The sequence below is a fragment of the Jaculus jaculus genome, chromosome 4, assembly GCF_020740685.1.
Source record: "Jaculus jaculus isolate mJacJac1 chromosome 4, mJacJac1.mat.Y.cur, whole genome shotgun sequence".
NCBI lineage: Eukaryota > Metazoa > Chordata > Mammalia > Rodentia > Dipodidae > Jaculus > Jaculus jaculus.
Genome location: NC_059105.1, coordinates 6057103 through 6077184, shown reverse-complemented (window position 1 = coordinate 6077184; position 20082 = coordinate 6057103). Strand labels below are relative to the sequence as shown.

At 43.7% G+C, this 20082-nt stretch overlaps 1 protein-coding gene across 4 annotated transcripts in view; it reads right to left on the bottom strand.

Annotated features, from left to right (window-relative positions):
- Window positions 1-20082, bottom strand: part of Col4a4 (collagen type IV alpha 4 chain) — a 162523-nt gene that overhangs the window by 71348 nt on the left and 71093 nt on the right. For all 4 annotated transcript variants that reach the window (XM_045146847.1, XM_045146846.1, XM_045146845.1 and 1 more), the window contains exons 5-12: window positions 12557-12691; window positions 10526-10570; window positions 9387-9503; window positions 5845-5913; window positions 3708-3743; window positions 2003-2065; window positions 266-301; window positions 19-60 (exon numbers count right to left, since the gene is read on the bottom strand). In XM_045146847.1, the coding sequence (XP_045002782.1) occupies window positions 19-60; window positions 266-301; window positions 2003-2065; window positions 3708-3743; window positions 5845-5913; window positions 9387-9503; window positions 10526-10570; window positions 12557-12691 (543 nt within the window). The remainder of the gene's footprint in view (window positions 1-18; window positions 61-265; window positions 302-2002; window positions 2066-3707; window positions 3744-5844; window positions 5914-9386; window positions 9504-10525; window positions 10571-12556; window positions 12692-20082) is intronic.

Here is a 20082-nt window from a genome sequence, read left to right as displayed (position 1 = left end):
GGCCCAACCAGCCCTTACCAGGTCTCCCATTTGACCTTTTACTCCCACACCAGGATCACCCTGAAAAAGAGAACAAATAAATCTAATTGCTTTTGAATTTTAAAAGTGTCATCAAAAGCTATTAAAACGTCTGGAAATGCATTCACTGAAATTTACTTGAGTTTTGGGAAGTCTGATGAGAGAAATGGTATCTTTCAGACAAATATGAATGAGCAGTTAATTCATTGAGGGTAGGCTCTGGCCATGTATTTTATTCAGGACCTACCTTTGGCCCAGGACTGCCAGGATGGCCCATAGGACCCTAAATTAATGGTGAAAAAAAAGTTAATTATCAGTCATAGAAATCAGAATTATCTACCCTGGTTGCTCCAAGTTTCAATTAGGGAAATATTTGATTTTTAAATGTGCATGAAAGGCTGGGGAGATACCGAGTCAGTTAAGTACTTGCCATGTAAGCACAAGGACCTGAGTTCGGATCCCAGTACCCACGTTGAAGACATGGGCACAGTGGCTGTAATCCCAGCACTGGGAAGGCAGAACCAGGAGGATTCCTTGGGACTTGCTTACTAGCTACTCTAGCTGAATTGGTGGGCATCAGGCTCAGTGAGAGAGCCTGTCTACAAACTAAGGTAGAGAGAGGTTGAGGAACAACCCCTGAGCTTGTCCTCTGGTGTCCCCATATACAAGCTTGTCTACCCCCATACATGCATGAGCCCACAAACATGCACATCTCACATACAAAAATAAAAATGACATGTTCTCCTTAAGAAGAAGCTAAAAATTTGATTTCATATAAGTAGAGTAGAAAAGTGTTCCCAGAAGCTAGAAAGGCTGGACAGCAACAAGGGGCAGAGAGGACTGGATAGTGAGAATAGATAGATACAATTAGATAAGGGACTTCAGTTCTAGTGGTCTATAGCACAGTAAGCAGAGTGGGATTAACAGTTATTTATTGTTTGCCACAAAACAGCCCCTAAAGATTGTGAACACATCCAACTCAAACAATAACTGCTCCAGATAATGGATACACTAATTAACCTGATGTGCTCATTCCCCTTTGTGCAAGTGTGTGCTCGAGTCACAGTGTACCCCACGAATAAGGGCAATGACTATGTGTCATTTAAAAATAGATGGCATGGGGCTAGAGAGACATCTCACTAGTTAAGAGCACTTGCCATGCAAGTATGAGGGTCTAAGATGGCCTGGCACTACCCAAGTTTGATTCCCAAGCACCAATGCAAAAAATGTTGTGCATGTCTATGTATGGCTGACCATGTGTATGGCTGTAGCCCCAGTCCTGAGGAGATGAGGCACGAGAGAAATGCTGGGGTCACTGGCAATAAGGAATAAAAGAGAAAGAAGGAAGGAAGGAAGGAGAAAATCTCTGGGTTAAGTGAGATCCTCCATCTCAAGAAACAGGAGGATGAGTGACGTAGGGGACACCTGTCTTCTTTCTCCTTTGGCCTCCACGAGCGTGTACATAGGGCATACACATCTGCACACACATGGGTACACACCACACACATCACATGACACATCATATTACACATACTTGACACATGAACACAAATAAAGTAAAATAAAATAAAAATCAAAGGTAAGTTGGGTGTGGGGCACACGCCTTTAATTCCAGCACTCGGGAGGCAGAGGTAGAAGGATCGCTGTGAGTTTGAGGGCACCCTGGGACTACATAGTGAATTCCAGGTCAGCCTGAGCTAGAGTGAGATCCTACCTCAAAAAACTTTTTTAAAAAATCAAAGGTAAGTATGGTGGACATTTTATCACAGATGGGTTGTTCCCTGGGGACAGTGGCTTTTCGTGGGACACTACTTATGGTCAAGAGGGATTCCTGCCAACGCTGCTGGGATTTGCTGGCTCATTGGATCATAGTCACTCAAGGATCTCACAGGAGCTTGACACAGTGCTGCAGTCTGGCCTCTTCTCTTTGTGGCAGTGTTGACTATGGGCATAAAGGGGACAGCATCAGCTCTGCTATACTTACTGTGAACCCAGGTGCCCCGGGTTTGCCCATGGGGCCAGCTGGTCCTGGTGGCCCTCTAGATCCCTAGGTGGGAAACAGAGCACAATTCTTGTGAAATAATCATGACCATTTATGCTAGCAAGCACTGCCTGTGATCCTGAGTAGATGCACCCTCAGAGTAATGAGCCCACCAGCACATCTGCACAGCCAGAGCATCTTCCACAGAGCAGGCGGCAGCAGCGGTGCTCCAGGAAGGGCCGGTGGACTCTGCTCTTGGGATTAATTAAAGTGCAGAGGCCAGTCTATGTTTTTTTTTTTAATTTTTAATTTTTATTAACATTTTCCATGATTATAAAATATATCCCATGGTAATTCCCTCCCTCCCCACCCCCACACTTTCCCGTTTGAAATTCCATTCTCAATCATATTACCTCCCCATTACAATCATTGTAATTACATATATACAATATCAACCTATTAAGTATCCTCCTCCCTTCCTTTCTCCACCCTTTATGTCTCCTTTTCAACTTACAAGAGGCCAGTCTATGTTTTACAAACCATCTTGTAATACTAGAGATCAAGAACAAATAAAAGCCTTGTTAGGTACTCCTAAGCCCCACATATATTACAGATATGTATGTATGTATATGAGTGTGTGTGTGTGTGTGTGTGTGTGAGAGAGAGAGAGAGAGAGAGAGAGAGAGAGAGACCGGCATGCTTTGCTTAACATTCCTATTTAAATATTATTGTACTTGTGCTTTTAAAAATACTTTTGAGACAAAGCCTTCAAGATCATTGTGGATAGAAATGTCCTCAACTCAGGCTCAAGATGGCTGAGCAATAAGCAATGTTTTGTCACATGTGTAAGTTACAGCAGCATCGCACACAATGTCAGGTGGAGGGATGGCAAGGTGACCCTGGGAGGCTGGAGACAAGACCCCTGCTCTGCTGCATGTGTCCAGTGACTGTGGGTGTGAACTGCCCTCCTTGGGAGGATGAGCAACCATTTGTTTTAATAGTGGCAGCAAAAGCATCTCATTCATTACACAGACTGAGCTTCAGCAGGAACCTGGGAAAGTAATTCTGCCAATATCCAGAAGTCACAAAGCAAAATTATAGGTTAATCACTGGGAGGCAAAACCACTTTCAGCTTCAATCTTGTAAACATTGATACACTGGAAAGGCTGGTATAAATATTGAATTACAGATTTCAGGCAGATGAAAGTGCAGCAAAATAGCAATATACAGTTACTAACTTGGCAGGCAAAGATGGTATGGAGGCTGATATATATATATATATATCATATATATATATCATATATATGTATGTATGTATATGTGTATATATGTATACATGTATATATATATGGTAAGTGGCTTACACATGTGCATTGCATATGTAGAAAGACTTACTTTCCTAAGTGTTAAGGGCCTGAAAAATACCAAATGATTGTGAAAACATAAAGGGGACCACAAAAGGAAGGTGATGAGATCCAAAGGTGGCTTTCTGGTAGGTGAACTGGGATACCACACATGAATGTAATGTTTTGCTGTGAACGTCATACAATCCTTACTGAGCTTTCAACAGAGCCCTGGGCTTCCATTCCATACTAGGTAGATAAGCTCCAAAAATTCTCTAGCGGATCCTGCTCATCTTAAATGTACAGTGGGTGTTGGGCTATTTGGCGACGAGATCAGCACGTGGCTGCTCAGGAGGCACACTTACAGGTACGCCTGGTGGTCCTGGGTCCCCACGGTCACCCTGTAATAATAGAAGTACATGGTTTTAGAAGACCAAGACAGATTTCTCACACACAGGTGATGCTGCAGGAGAAATCCACTGAGGAATCCTGTGTGCCCGTCTAGGTGCAGCCTGCTTCCTCTTCTCAGCCTCAGGAATCCTGTGCACCCATCTAAGTACAGCCTGCTCTCTCTCAGTCTCGAGGAGATAACTGCTCTCCAGAGCTCATTTCTCCCTTCTCTTGTTAGGTTTTGAATTCTCTGTCTACTCAGCAGGGGCCAGGGCAAGATTGCTCTTCTCCTGTGTCACAGACTAGAGATGCGACTGTCGTCTGGGTTACTCGAAATGCCCCCTCTGAAGGCCTTATGTGGTCACCGTTCACCTGGCACTGGCCCTGTGACCGTGCGCGGCTCTGTTCCCTCAGACTACGGTGAAACGATGCAGAGGGGGGTAGGGACTTTCTCACACATCTAGCATTGTGGCTGGGCACTGAGATGCAACTGCTTAAAATGATCAAAGCATGTGCATTCTTAGGTACAGGGTTTTGTTCAATCTAAGTTGTACTTAGTATTTTACCTGCTCTGTGCTATCCTGTTAGTTCTGTGGCATTAAGGACTTTCACCTTCTTATTCAACCAAAACCACCATTCACCTGCACAAGGAGTCCCCCTTCCCTAATGGAAATTCCAGCCCCCACAACGCTCCCTCCCTGGTCATGAGGAACCACCATTCCCTGTCCTGTCTTTTTGCATTTCACTACTCATTTTAGTGGAATCTGTTGGTCCATTCGTGACTGGGCCATTTCACTGTATATGAAGAGATCATCAGTGCTCATCTGTATCACAGCCTGTGTCACAGATCCTTCCTGTTTAGTACCAAGTAATAATCACTCATACGTGTAAACCCACACCAGCTCATCTGTGCGTCCACTCCTCTGCTGGCAGCATCCACCTCGTGGACACTCTCAACATGGGTGTACATAAATACTTGTTTGAGGCTGCTTAAGTCCTTTTGGTAGTACCCAAGTTGCTGGGTCATGGGGTAATCTTACGTTTCTATCTTATTTTTACATTTTCATTTCCCATAGCAGCTGTAGCATTTTACATTCCCATCAGCAGGGCATGAGGTTCCAGGCCTCCACATAGTTGCAAGCATGTGTTGGTTTTGTTTCCTGCTTTCCGCCTGTGATCTGAACGGGTATGAAGTAGATATCAACTCTTGGATTATTTCTCAAAGATAATGATGTGCAGGTTATTGCATATTAGAGATCCTCTGTTTCTTAAGATGAGGAATTCTCTGCACCCACCTCACCTTCTGTCGCTTGTTTTATGTTGCCAGAGGTAAGAAAAGTGCCCATCATATCTGTATGTTACATGACAGTTTCTAGTGCCCTCCATAGCCAGTCAGCTTCACAGCACCACGAGGAAGGCAGTCCTGGAAGATAATATTTTCACTTTCCTTCATAAATAAGGGGAAAGAAACTCAGTGAGGTAACTCAGAGGTTAAAGGAACAGCTTAAGGTCACCATACTGGTTCCTAGAATGGCCCTGTTTTGATGCTGTTTGCTTATATATCGTGGAAGCTATAAGTAAAACTGTAATTTTTGCTGTTCAAGTGTTAATATTAGGATATTTTAACTTAAAATAAATCAGTGGTTCTCAACTGGGTCCGATGCTCTTCTAGGGGCCGTCTGGGAGCTCTGGAGCTGTTACTGGTGTGGGAGAGGGAGGCCGCTGGCACCGTGTGAGCAGAGGCCAGAGGCCCGGCCTGCTGCTCAGCACTTGGCAAGCCCAGCCCAGGCCCACAGCAAAATGACTGCCTCACCCACAATGTCGCTGAGCGACTTCAGAAGCCTTAAACGACCTGTGCCCTTGCTACTCTGAGTGGGCAGGAAGTGCTGACATGTGATAGCCATAGTGACCAAGGCTGGCATGTCTGCCCAAGAGGTAAGGTGCCATTCAGTATGTCAGGGCAATGGCAATTTTTTTCCTTATATTCAGTGACATGGTAGGAAATCATCACCTGTGTGTTTCCCGCATGGTTTAACCTGGGCTAGTGCAAGACGCTTACCTTGAAAAGCTAAAAAAAAAAATTATTAATCTTACAATAATCATAATACTTACCTGAATACCTTTAATGCCACCCAAAATGTAGACTGAATTTCCTTTTTCTCCTTTCTCCCCAGGAAAACCCTAAAAACAAAATATTTACTTAGGAAAAAGTATATTACCATTTCAGTGCTATCTTTTCTATATGGAATATTACTTGCCAATAAAATGACTATGATAGCCATTTCACTTAAAGAGTTTGTTTTTTATCATTGTCACTGTTCTAAGGTTCTCATGTATATCTAATTAATTTCCAGTTAATATCTGTTAGGAAATACACTAAGAAAGGCTATCCACTAATATATAGTTACTTATATATAATTATTTACTAGTTATTCAGGCAAAAGTCTGCATTTTCTGTGGCCATCATCCACAATGAGCTTTTGATCAGAGAGACCTAAAAGGTTTCCTAAAAGACAGGCAGATTTCTGTCAGAGTACTTGATGACCCACCAGAGGTTAGTGGTAAGACCCTACTACCTTATTTGGTTGACATGTAAAATGAAATGGTATGGCTGGAAGTTGGAAGAGAGTCAGTCCCCAGACAGTTGGCACATCTAGTGCCAGAAGGTGCTACATGGGCGACTGGGGACAAAATGACCAATATCTGTCCAAGCAACTCATGGTCTAACCTACTTAGCAGCAAATAACCTGTTGTGATGCCCACATAAGTGCAATAGTGGCACACAGCCATGGTGGGGAACCAATTGCTCTTGATTTGGCTAATTGATCCCCTCAGTGGTATGAGACCCATAGCTGGAGCTGGGAAACGAGTCAGAACCATATCCAAACATAAGCCCACTCTCCATTATCAAGCTACCATCAATCATGGCTACAAGAGGGCCTACACCTATTAAATTTTCTATACAAAAAGTAAGGGTTATCCCATTTGTCCTGGTGCTAACTTACTCTCTGTTGGAGAATCTGCTTCTCTTTTTCAGATAGATGTAAATCCAAAGAAGAGAGCCACCCCATCATACCTCAAAAGGGCCCCGGCTGAAACTAAGAGTAATTGGCGAAATAAGCAAGGGTGCTGTTTTCCTGATGAACCGGATACCAGCACAAGGGGGAAGGAGACCAACACAGAGAAAAATCAACTCCTACCAAATCAGAGAGCCAGAGCCTCAGAGGCCCCCAACACCTCATCACTGAAGCAGACCAAAAATGAACCCAACATGGCTCAGGGAAATTTTGCAGAAGAGGGGGCGGAAAGAATGTCTGAGCCACATGTTGGGTCATGATATGCAGAGACATTTATCCTACCCATAACTGTGGGCTAACTCCACAATACATGACCCATATACCTCAATAAGAAGGGGCCATGGGGAGGGGGTAGGTAATGATGAGCCTAATAATGGTACCAAACTGACTGTATTTGCTGAATACAAAACTAATTAATAAAAAAAGAAAAAGAAAATAGAATAAAAAATAAAATAAAAGTAATTTTTAAAGTCTGCAGTTTCCTCTCAATGTAATACCCAAATATCCTTAAAGTAACCAATTGTTCAATTTTAACTTATGCCCCAAAAACAATTTTAAAAAGCATTCATTTGATTCATTTCAATATCCATGTTCAAAATAGAGCTTATAATAGAGCTTGTAAACTAACTGACTTTAAAAAAATAACAAAATATGGGCTGGAGAGATGGCTTAGCAGTTAAGCGCTTGCCTGTGAAGCCTAAGGACCCTAGTTTGAGGCTCAATTCCCCAGGACCCATGTTAGCTACATGCACAAGGGGACGCACACGTCTGGAGTTCCTTTGCAGTGGCTGGAGGCCCTGGCGCGCCCATTCTCCCTCTCTCTACGCATCTCTTTCTCTCTGTCTGTCACTCTCAAATAAATACATAAAAATAAAAAATTTTTAAATAAATAACAACAAAACATGTATATATATAATATATTTATATATATATTATATATATATGGAGAGAGAGAGAGATTCATTTTTTGTATGCAGCAGCTAGATTGCTTAAAGCATGTTTAAAAGTGAATGAAAAACCGTAATGTATTCCTTCTTCCCAAGATTGTCCTATGTGCCATCTTAATATCCTATTTAACATCTTAATATCCTATTTAGCATCTTAATAGCCTATTTAATATCTTAATATGTATTAACTTGATTGCCACATAAAAGTTCTGCTTTCTTCATATTATCAAACTCTTATGAAGAATATATAAATTTAAAAGTTAGCCTCACTTAGCGGAGTGCATGGCTTTGCTTCCAATGGGGTATGTGGGCTCCTCTGTCCTCCAGGGTCCCCTGAAAGGCGCCCATGCAACCGGGGTGGGTGGGTGAGCATGTGACTAGAGAATCATTCCAGGGAGATAGTTAAACAGCTCTCTTGGTTTATTGTCAGGGAAATGAGAGGTTGGGGGAAGGGTTCTAAGGGGATTGGATTGGACATACCAGGTTTGTTTCTGATGCCTAGTTAGCATATGGGGACATTCATTGCAGCAGGTAGGCAATGGCAGTGCGTTAGGTGATCTAGGGTCTCAGGGGGATGGGCTGTGTAAAGGCTGATCAGGAGTTTTCTAAGCAACTGGCCAAAGGTCACAGGGCCATGGGCAGAGCCTAAGTTCTGGGGTGCCTGGCTTGGAGAGGGAGTGGCCTCCAGAACCCCAGGGGTCCTTAGCCATGCCTGGCAGCTCAGGCCCCTCTCTTGAAGGCTCCAGCCTGTGCCTGGCAGTGCCCAACAGGGGTACTTGATGGTTTTATGGTAATTTACATCAGCAATTTCCTTGAGAAGTCAGTTTTGCCTAGACAATCCTGACTTTGTATCACTTTAATCTCCATGAATGATTCTATTTTTTAAATACTTTTATTTATTTAATTATTTATTTATTTTATATGCAAGGAGAGAAGGGGGAGAAATATGGGGAAAAGAGAGAGAATGGGCACTCCAGGGCCTCTTGCCACTGCAAACAAACTCCAGACACATGTGCCACTCTGTGTATCTGATTTTACATGGGCACTAGGAATCAAACCCAGGTTATCAGACTTTGCAAGCAAGTGCCTTTAGCCACTGAGCCATGTGTCCAGGCCACGAATGACTCCTGACGTTGGGTAGGAGGCAGCAGTTGGAGCAAGAGCAGCCTCCTCACTCGGGGTCAGCAAATAGTTCCCGAGTTCTTTTCTTCCAACCATCACAAGCCCCATAGCAAGTTCCTCTCTACTTGATGTGTCTGCAGTGAACCCCTGAGCGATGACACCACAGATTTGGTAACATCTTTTGGAGTTCTTTTCTTTACTGCCCATTCTTTGCACAATAATAAGAAACATGTTAATTAAACATTAAAAATTAGATCCAGTGTTTCCTTTAAACCATCCAGTTTCTTCTCATGGTACAGAATGGAAAATCCAGTCTCCTTCAGCAGCCTACCTGGCCCCACCATCCTTGTCTTGCCCACCTTGCTATCCCCCTATGCCAGGACCTGTGTTAATCGATCACATTCCCATCACAGCTGCCCCAACTCTGCTTCGTGAACATAGCAGGCCTGTTCCTATGGTACAGCTTTTGCACTTAAGATTCCTATAGGCTGGCATTTAAGTGTCTTACTGAGGGGCCTCTTGGTCCAGGAGCTCCTCTTTCCCCTGGAAATCCAGGATCTCCTCTTGAGCCATTATGGCCATTTATGCCAGGTTTACCTCTGGGCCCCGGAGGCCCTGGGTGACCCTGCAGGGGAAAAAAAAAATAAAAAAAACTACACGTGAGAAATTTTTGCAAGAAAACCATAGCTCATAAATTAAGCAATATGAATTCCAAATTACGGCAAACATGACTCACATGTTTACTCATTTAATTTTTATGAAATTCCCATCACTGCCCCAAAGTGCCACACAGTAAAACTAAGGTAAAATATTAACATATCCAAATTTAAATTAATTTGGCTTGGATTGTTGTCAAACATTGGGGAAGAACCTTCCTTGAACTCCTTAGACTCTGAACTGTGAAGCCTCCCAAATGTCTGTTCCTTCTTCCACTTGACTGTCATGTTAGAATTGCTGTGAGCCCTCTTGAAATAATAGGACTCACCACAAAATAAGGCTTCTATTATGAGCATTTGTTTACTCCCAGACCATCGTGCTTAGTGTGGCAAGGATTCCTATCTTCTATTTTGAGATTGTGTGCACTGAGTTGCTTGAAGAGTTTGCTTATTGCATAGAATGCATTGGCTTTGGAATTTTTGTACAAAATTAAAATGCAATCATCCTTTCATCAACTAAGATAAGAAATTTGAGTTTGCCTAATATACCTCTTTTTGAGTGTATATTTTCAGATTTTTTTTAATTTGTTTGATCCTTCCTTTCCTCCTTCCCTTCCCTTCTGTCTCTTTCTTTTTTTAATAGTTTTTTTTTTTATTTATTTGAGAGAGAGACAGAGAGAGAGATAGGGAGAGAGAGAGAGAGAGAAAGGAGAGAATGGGCATGCCAGGGCCTGTAGCCACTGCAAACGAATTCCAGACACATGTGCCACCATGTGCATCTGGCTTATGTGGGTCCTGGGAATTGACCTGGATCCTTAGGCTTCACAGGCAAGGGCCTTAACCACTAGGCAACTACTCTTCCTTGAGACAGAATCTACATGAACTCATGACCTCGATCGAATTTGTAGAACCACTCTCTGCTTGGCTTTCAAAAGTGCTAGTGAGTGCTTCCCCTCCCTTAAAATCACGGCAAAAGTCTGGGGATACTTACAGGTATGCCATCCAAACCTGGGAATCCAGGAACACCTGTTGGACCCTAGTCCCCAAAAATAAAACAAAGACATGAAAGCGATTAGATTAGCATATGTATTAATAATAAGTGATTCACAGATTAACCACTGGGACCTCATGAAATTACAAAGATTTTGCACTGCAAAGGACAGTGTGAATAAAGCAAAGAGGCAACCTACAGAATGGGAAAAAGTCTTCGCCAGCTATATATCTAATAGAGGATTAATATCTAGGATATACAAAGAACTCAAAAAGTTAAATAATAAGAAATCAAACAAGCCAATCAAAAAATGGGCTACGGAGCTAAATAGAGCATTCTCAAAGGGAGAAATATGAATGGCATATAAGCATCTAAAAAAGTTCTACGTCACTAGTCATCAGGGAAATGCAGATTAAAACTACATTGAGATTTCATCTCACTCCTGTCAGATTGGCTACCATCATGAAAACAAATAATCATAAATGTTGGTGGGAATGTGGAAAAAGAGGAACCCTTCTACACTGTTGGTGGGAATGCAATCTGGTCCAGCCATTGTGGAAATCAGTGTGGAGGTTCCTAAAACAGCTAAAGATTGATCTACCATATGACCCAGCTATAGCACTCCTAGGCATATATCCTAAGGACTCATCTCATTTCCTTAGAAGTATGTGCTCAACCATGTTTATTGCTGCTCAATTTATAATAGCTGGGAAATGGAACCAGCCTAGATGTCCCTCCACTGATGAGTGGATAATGAAGGTATGGCACATTTTATACAATGGAGTTCTACTCAGTGGTAAAGAAAAATGAAGCTATGAAATTTGCAGAAAAATGGATGGATCTTGAAAGGATTATACTAAGTGAGGTAACCCAGGCCCAGAAAGCCAAGCGCTACATGTTCTCCCTCATATGTGGATCCTAGCTACAGATGATTGGGCTTCTGTGTGAGAAGGAAAAAACTCAGTAGCAGAAGCCAGTAAGTTAAAAAGGAGACATAAAGGGAAGAGAAAGGAAGGGAGGAGGGTACTTAATAGGCTGGTATTGTATATATGTAAGTAGAATGATTGAGATGGGGAGGGGATATGAATGCAGAATGAAATTTCAAAGGGGAAAGTGGGGGGATGGAGGGAGGTTATTACCATGGGATATTTTTTTATAATCATGGAAAATGTTAATAAGAATTGAGAAAAAATAATGAGTGATTCATATTTAAAGTATTTATTTATTATTTGAGTGAGAGAAAGTATGGGCATGCCAGGGCCTCCTGCCGCTGCAAATAAACTCCAGACACTATATTATTTTGTGTATCTGGCTTTACGTGTGTACTGGGGAATCAAACCTGGGTTGTCAGGCTTTGTAAGCAAATGCCTTAAGCCACTGAGCTCATAATGATTCATGTGTTAAAGCCCCCAGCAGTCACTGTCACTTGTTTTTGTATTGTTGAGCTTAAATTCAAGCATTTCACAACCACTCTTTCTTTCTTTGCTGTGTGTTTCTAGGAAGGTAACTTGGCAGAATGGATGCAAATAAAATATTCAGCATGTTGTCAGCTAGAAGTCCAACTCCTAGAGCATCAGACTCCTAAATGAACAACAGCAACTGAACAGAGTGGTTTCCCTGCCCTGGCCCTACACAGTGGACAGAGTCTCACATTCTCATCAGCAAGAGATGAACTGTCCTGTTTTCTGTATGCGATGGCGTATTATGCAGCATGTTTTTTGAAGGGATATAGTCAGGCTAAAGAAATTAACATGCAATGAACCCTGTGACATATTGTTGAGTGAGAAAAGATGGAATGAAACCTATGAAGCATCACTAAGGCCATTTACAAGTGCCCTGGATGATGCCAGTCATCGGTGGCGCATGCGTGCAGACTGCAGTGCCTGGGCACGGTCTGGAAGATTTGCGAAGAGGGGCGGGCAAGGAGCAGTCTTTACTGCAGCCGGGTCGAGCGAGACACAAGTACGCAGTGCTCACAGCTGTGAAGCCCTGAGTCTGAGCTGCTGGTGACAGGTTAGTGTGGCCCTTCACCTTGTCTCCTTTCTCCCCCGCTGCTCCGGGAGGCCCGCTGTCCCCTCTCAGTCCTTTCTCCCCTGGAATCCCAGTGGGCCCAGGGGATCCCAAGGGCCCTATTGGTCCCTGTGGCCCCAGCGGTCCTGGTTGACCCTGAAAAGGAAAGGAGAAGAGAACAAGGCATGAGTAGTATTTGCTGACATGAGTGCGTAGTCTTTTGACAAATTCGATTTGAGAAAATTCTAACAATAAACAACATGATATTGTCTTTTCAATCTGAATTTATGTTGTATGATATAATTTTGCATGCACATGTGAGTGAGTGTCTGTGTATAGGGAAACATAGCTATACATATAAGTTGATTATAGCTCTGCTAGTGTTTTCATCCTCTCTTTTACATTTATACTTTTCAGTTATTTATACTGTTTCATGAAGGACAGAATTAAAACTATCAACGTCTTACTAAAACTATGTAACACAAGATAAGAATGAAGGAATCTCAGACGGGTCTTTTATAAACTTCAAATTTCCTGTAGCTGTTTTTTACCTAGTTTCTTAGTCTCAGTTGGAACTGGACACTATGAGTCACATTATATTGACACAATCCAACTTCCTGTGAGTGAATACCTCCTCTCCTTGGATGAGCACAGCTTCCGGATTTCAGTTCTTACCCTCAGCCCAAAGTAAAACGTTCATGTGTAACGATGAAGAACTCTCGCTCCTCACCCTTTCCCCTTTCCACCGACTCCCCACCACCTTGATTCACAGGGACAGTCCACACACGGACCTTTGGCTGACTGTCCTTGGAAAGGCAGATGCAGCAGGTGCCAGCTCTGTGTTTGGTAGTAAGAAACCCTATACCGCTGCCCCCATGGCAGTGCCTTCTCTTGCCCTTCCTCCCTTCTCTCAATCCTCATCCTCTGCATACTGCAGTCCCTCCAGGACTGTCATTTCCAGTGCTCTGAACTCTGCACCCTCTGTGTCTCAGCTCAGACATCTCTACCTCCCATAGGCCCCGTCCACCTACCTCCATATCTCCTTAGGTTCAATGTTGCCCCAAGTTTGAACCAAGAAAAATTCTTATTTTTTCACTCCAAATCTGACCACTTAGCTACATTCCCTAGAATGCCATCACTAGTACGCTCTTCCTCTTTTTTGTGCATGTGTGTATGACATGATATGTATGCATGGTGTAGTATGTCTGTGTGTGGTATGTGTGTATGTGGTGTGTGCACGTTCACGTGCTCCTGAAGTGACTGCCTCATGGTCTCGCCTGCAGTGCCCACTTGCCTGTGGTTGCCAGAGTGAGATGTCAAGTGTCCCATTCTATGACTCTTCTACCTGTTATTTTTTTTCCACCTGTTAGTTTTTGAGCCAGAATCTCTTATTGATCCTAGATCTTGCCATCTTTTCCACAAGTTCAGGGGCTTCATGAGTCTCTTCTCCTTTATAGGACTGGGGTTACGGACATGTATGGCCACTGTCCATGCCCATGTGTTTATGTGGGTCCCAGAGATGGAACTTGACAGGTTTCTTAAGCCTCCTCAGGCCCTCATGAAGAGTCCTTGACCTTTAAGCCGTCACTCAAGCCCACCCATTTTTTTTTTTTTTTTGAGGCAGAGTTTCAATCAAGTCTAAACTAACCTGGAGTTCACTACACAGTCCAGGCTGGCCTTAAACTTGAACTGATCCTCCTACTTTAGCCTCCCAAGTGCTGGCACTGTAGGCATGAGCTTCCTCACCTGGATCCTAGCATCCTTTCTGATCATCCCTAAATTTAATCCATGACTTACTTTTCATTTCTACTTTTGTAATAGATCTGAAATACACCCACCTCCGTTGTCTCTCTGTGGGTGCAAGCGTGCATACTGGGACCATTGTTCTGTTTTCATACAAGGTATTCCAGTTAAGTCTTTCTTCCTCAAGCCTACCTCTGTGGAACACCCAGAGTGGGTGACAGCTGTCCTGCTGTCCAGAACCACGCCTGACTCCCCACCGCAGCACCCCACCCCACCAGGCCTTATCCACTTCCCGGCCCCACGTGCCGGGTAGTCTCCCCCACGCGCTTCTTTGCAGCCACACAGTTCCTCACATTTAGGGCCTCGGCGCACACTTTCCGGCTGGACAGCTTTTCCCCAGGTCCTTCTCCGGGCTCGGGTCTCAGCTCAGGGCCACCTCCTCTGCGGCCTCCACTGCCCCGCCCCCCGCGAAGTGGGCTCTCCGCCCATGCCAGGCACTAGTCTCCCGTGTGTTGGCCGCACGGTCGTCTGCGTCCCTCGTATCAGCTCGGCATTTCCTGCCTTTGAACCATTTCCCATCAGTCTATTATTTGCCTCTCCAATCAGATAAGGGTTTATGAGCACAGGCATCTTTGCCGTGAGCTAATTCTACCCACCTGCACACCCTTGGCTACAGTATGTCTTGCAGGGGTGAGGAATAAACGGACTGCCTGTGATGATGCCCAGGGGTTTGGCAGCTCTAGCCTGACCACACATTCACCTTGGATGCCCTCCATCTGTGCCCTCTATATTGTGGAGGGAATTTTGAACTTTGAAAAGTATAATTTATTAATTATTTATTTAAAAGAGAAAGACGGGGCTGGAGAGATGGCTTAGAGGTTAAGCGCTTGCCTGTGAAGCCTAAGGACCCCGGTTCGAGGCTCGGTTCCCCAGGTCCCACGTTAGCCAGATGCACAAGGGGACGCACGCGTCTGGAGTTCATTTGCAGAGGCTGGAAGCCCTGGCGCGCCCATTCTCTCTCTCTCCCTCTATCTGTCTTTCTCTCTGTGTCTGTCGCTCTCAAATAAATAAACAAAGAAAAAAAAATTAAAAAATAAATAAAAGAGAAAGAGGCAGACACAGAGAGAAAATGGGTACACCAGAGCCTCCAGCCACTGCAAATGAATTCCAGATGTATGAGCCTCCTGTGCGTCTGGCTTATGTGGGTACTGGGGAATTGAACCGGGGTCCTTAGCCTTCATAGGCAAATGCTTTAACCGCTAAGCCAACCCTCCAGCCCATTTTTAAAAATATTGTTAAGTATCTTTATTTACTGATTTATTAGAGAGAAACAGAAGAAAGAGGTGAACAAAGTGAGAATAAGTATGGATATGCCAGGACTTCCATCCACTGCAAGCGAACTCCAGACACATGTCCCACTTTGTGCATCTGGCTTTACATGGGTACTGGGGAATTGAACCTGAGCCATTAGCTTTGTAAACACGCACTTTTAACCACTGAGCAATCTCTCCAGCCCAAAAGTATTTTTTTTTAATTTTTTATTTGAGAGCGACAGACACAGAGAGAAAGACAGAGGGAGAGAGAGAGAATGGGCGCGCCAGGGCTTCCAGCCTCTGCAAACGAACTCCAGACGCGTGCGCCCCCTTGTGCATCTGGCTAACGTGGGACCTGGGGAACTGAACCTTGAACCGGGGTCCTAAGGCTTCACAGGCAAGCGCTTAACGGCTAAGCCATCTCTCCAGCCCAAAAGTATTTTTAATAATTTTCTATGTTGACTTTGCTACAACCCTGAAATTAGATCAAGAGAAGCTTACAATTTAGTGTTAATAATGCAGCTGTCGTGAATACAGGGGCCTGGCAGCCACCAGCACATGACGGGCTGCGGTCTCAGCGGTGCTCGGCTGTGTATCTCAGCACCTCGGAGGCGGGTTGTAGCTCACTGCAGTTTGAAAACACTCCTGCTTTGCCCTTGAAGTCAGGCTGTGACTGTTCTCTTCAAATTTTTCCCAAGGCAAAAAATATTTTATAACCTCTTACTCCTATCATAACAATCAGATGACTGCATTTGATGAGCCATCAAGTCTTGGTGTGTGGACAGAAAAGCTTAATGCATTTCAGGAGATACCTGCCCAGATTATATCCCTTAAATGTCTAGCAAATGCAGGGATACCTCTGGGATGTGCAAGACCCTGGAAAAACTATTTCCTGCAGTCACATTTATATAAAACAGTATCATACTCCAAGTCAGGGTGTAAGCCTCATCTATCTTGGCCACCTTGTGTGATCACATGGAGAAAGGGTCACATGCTCACAATCACATGGGTTCTGGTAAGAAGTTGCCCTTATGAAACCAGGGCACAGTCAGGGTCCCCAGACCACTCATTAACATGATGAATGTTGGAACACCTCACTTAGTCACCTCTGCAATGAGAGTAAATGTTTACTGAGACCCATCAAGGTCAGGTCCACACTCAGGGCCTGCTTAGATAATGCTGCTTGTTTTAGCCAAGTCCAGTCATGCAGAGGGAGTCAAGTGGGGGCCTGAGGCCTGGTACCTGAGGAAGGAACCTAATCACAACAGCATAAGATCATTCACAATATCGTTAGCAACAGCGGGAAAAACTAGAAATCTTGTGAAAATCCACCAACCTGAGGCTGAGTGAATACACTGTGGCACGTTTAGACAATGGAGCAAGGCACAGCCTCACCCACCTGGGTGCCCATGCGAGAGAAAACATGGAAAAGCAGTTGACAAAAGAGGTAAAGAAAACACAGTGACAGGCAGGGAAAGAAGACCAGAAAGGAACAATACCAAGCTAGTCACTTCTATGGACAGCCAAAGCTTAGCCTCAAGGACTGCTGACAGAAGTCAGTATTTGGGAAAGGTCTCACCGTCACTGTGCCTGGAGTGAGGGAGGCACAGCAGCCCACTCATAGATAGACTGAGGGGTTGACAAAGAGAGGCGGAGTCAGGCAGCTAAAGTCCCCTTCAGTATGAGCCTGGAGCACGGGTCTGCGCAGAATGTAACGTGCTGATGGAATTTGTAATTGGCCGAGAGAGTGAGGGGGGGGGGAGGGGCAGATGGCCTGGGCTGACACAGAACATTATACTGGGAGACAATGACTGTGGAGCCAGACTCTACACTCAGCCGTCTGCACTTGAAGCCCAGGCCCACACTTACTGAGTGAGCCTTCAGGGCATTCTTTAACCTTTCTCGTCCTTGGAATCTTTTATCAATGTCTTAGGGACATAAAATAGCACATGCGAAGTTGTTTAAGAGACTCCCTGTCATAAATGCTAACCACTGTCATTATGCAGGCTCATTACAAATGGGTACTTGTCAAATGAGAAAAACTGGGCCATAGAATAGTTCAGCATGTGACCCCAGACATAAAGAAACAAAAGATTTTTGCTGACTATATCTTTACAAATGAAGATTTCTAGAAGAATATGCAAGGAAAAGGCAGCAATGAGCACTGCAAGCCAGGGGAAGGCCACATTCTTCTTTGTGTGCGTCTGGTAATCAGCAAAAGTGACCATGAGATGCCAACTACTATTTCTCTGTCATCAGTAAGCCAGTGACCTCACAGACAGTGCTGGCTCACTGTCCCATCTGCCTGCAGTGCACAGACCTAAGCGTCCCGAGTACAATTCTCCCTCTTCATGCTCATCCGTCCTCTTCTCAATGGCTATTACTCCTTGAGAATTCATAAAAATCCTAAAAACTTAGAATTTTAAGGAAAACTCACATATATAAATATGTGCTACCAAAATGCCAGTGATAAATTAAAAAGCATAACTATGAAACCACTGGGGGACATTGTAAGGGTAGACCAATTGATAATGGATATCATACAAATTCAAACTTCAATCTAGAAGGAAAATAATAACTTTAGGTGACCTTTTTAACTTATGGTAATCTTATTTTTGAGATGAAGCTCACTTTTGGTAAGATTAATTAACATATGTTTTAAAAGCCCCCTTTTATGCTAAACAGAAGGAGTCAGGAAACAATGGCTTTTTCATTAAGTTTGGAAATTATCTTTTCATCTTCCATGTAATGTGTACATAAACTCCCTAAATTATCTTTTGTAAATGCAGTGCTTTACAATAATATGTTATTTGGAGACATAACAAAATTCATGCTTGAGTATAAAAGGAAGACTGAGAAAGCGACAACCAATTAACTAGCTGTGAATCCATTTATTGTGTTTCATTTTAGATGTGCAATCCTGACTCCAGTGAACTAATGGAACTTTGCAGAGGAAAAAACAGGAGTGGAAATGTTTAACACAGTGGTAAGAATGATGGCATTCCATTTAGTATACTATAGAAATGAGTCCTTTGTTGAGACAGTGCCACAAATAGCTTTGAAAGAAAAAAAAAAAAAAAACCACATTAAATCAGAGAAGAGGTATTTGCACTCTTGAAGGAACCTGATCCTTTCTCCAGAGTCTGGAATCCTCCCTTGTCCCCTGCTCTGATGTGTCACATCCACTCTGTTGTTTCCCAGCCTTGGATCATGTTCTTCTCCATACCTGCCTTGGCCAACTTCCTCTCCTATGTCCCCCAGAAAGCTCTACCCCGGCCAACTTCTGGTCCTTTCCCTGGAGAACTGGACGCCTGTTCAAGATGCCAGCGCAAGAACACCTGTTCCCACAATCCTCTCTACCTGCAGGCCGCGCCCAACCTGTGTTAATAGCATGGAATAACCCAGGCATGCTCCTGTATACAGAAGAGAGCTGCACTTGAGTTCGCCTTCTGGAAGTACAGGGTACAGGCTCTGGGAGGGCTGTTAGCAGCACCACTGTAGGTGCTGGTGGAGGAAGAGGAGGAGGAGAAGGAGAAGGCGAGGAGCGGTGCTGGCGTGTATGGTCTTCCTCCCTCTTCTTAGAAAGTCATCAGGATTCAGGCACAGAGGCTCCATTCTAATAATTGCGTGGCTTCCCAGAGACTACCATTTCTACATGTTTTAAACATCCACCTTCTTAAAAGCATAAACATGTGAGTTTGGGGATTAAAGCCCTGCATAAGGTCAGAGGTGAGAAAGTACATTCAGACTGCAACAGCATAGAACGATAAATGCTTCCCAAAATAAGGAGGCAAGTCCTGCTCAGCCTGCAGGGAAGGACGGTGCAGTGGATGCTTCCCGGGCTCCCTGGACAGCAGAGCCTGGAACACTAGATTCGCCCAGAGCGCAGAGTACAGCGCCACCTGGCGGGCAGCGAGGCCCGGTGCCGCCCGTTGGTCTGAGCTGCGGCACGTGTAATTATGCCTCCCTTCTCTCTCACTAAACCGCAGGTGCAACTTTTACTTCGCAAGTGGAAACTCGCATAAAACATTAAATGACGCCATTTAAAAGCCATGGGCTTTGTGATGTTATGCTTGATGATTTTTTAATATTATTTTGTTACATGATAAAAATTTTAACAGAACCACATTACACCTTGAATAACTGTTCTAAATCTTTCAGAAAGCTGCTCATGAAAATGTCCCAGACACCAATGTTTGAAGTAGCTTGTTGGTTCACCCAGATTGAGTAAATAATTTATCCACAGTCATGTAGAAAAATTCTATTTTCATTAAATTAGTTCATATTTTTTTAAATCTCAGTAAAAAATATGCTCACAAGTAAATAGTTAAGCTTACTTATGTCTAAGGATATCATAGAATTAATTGCAGGATGAATAGGCAGAAATAACGGTCATGCAAAAGAGCATTTTTGTAACTAGAAAGTCGTAAATGGCAGGAATTTTCCATCATTAGAAAATAACTTGGGGACTGGAGAAATGGCTTAGCAATT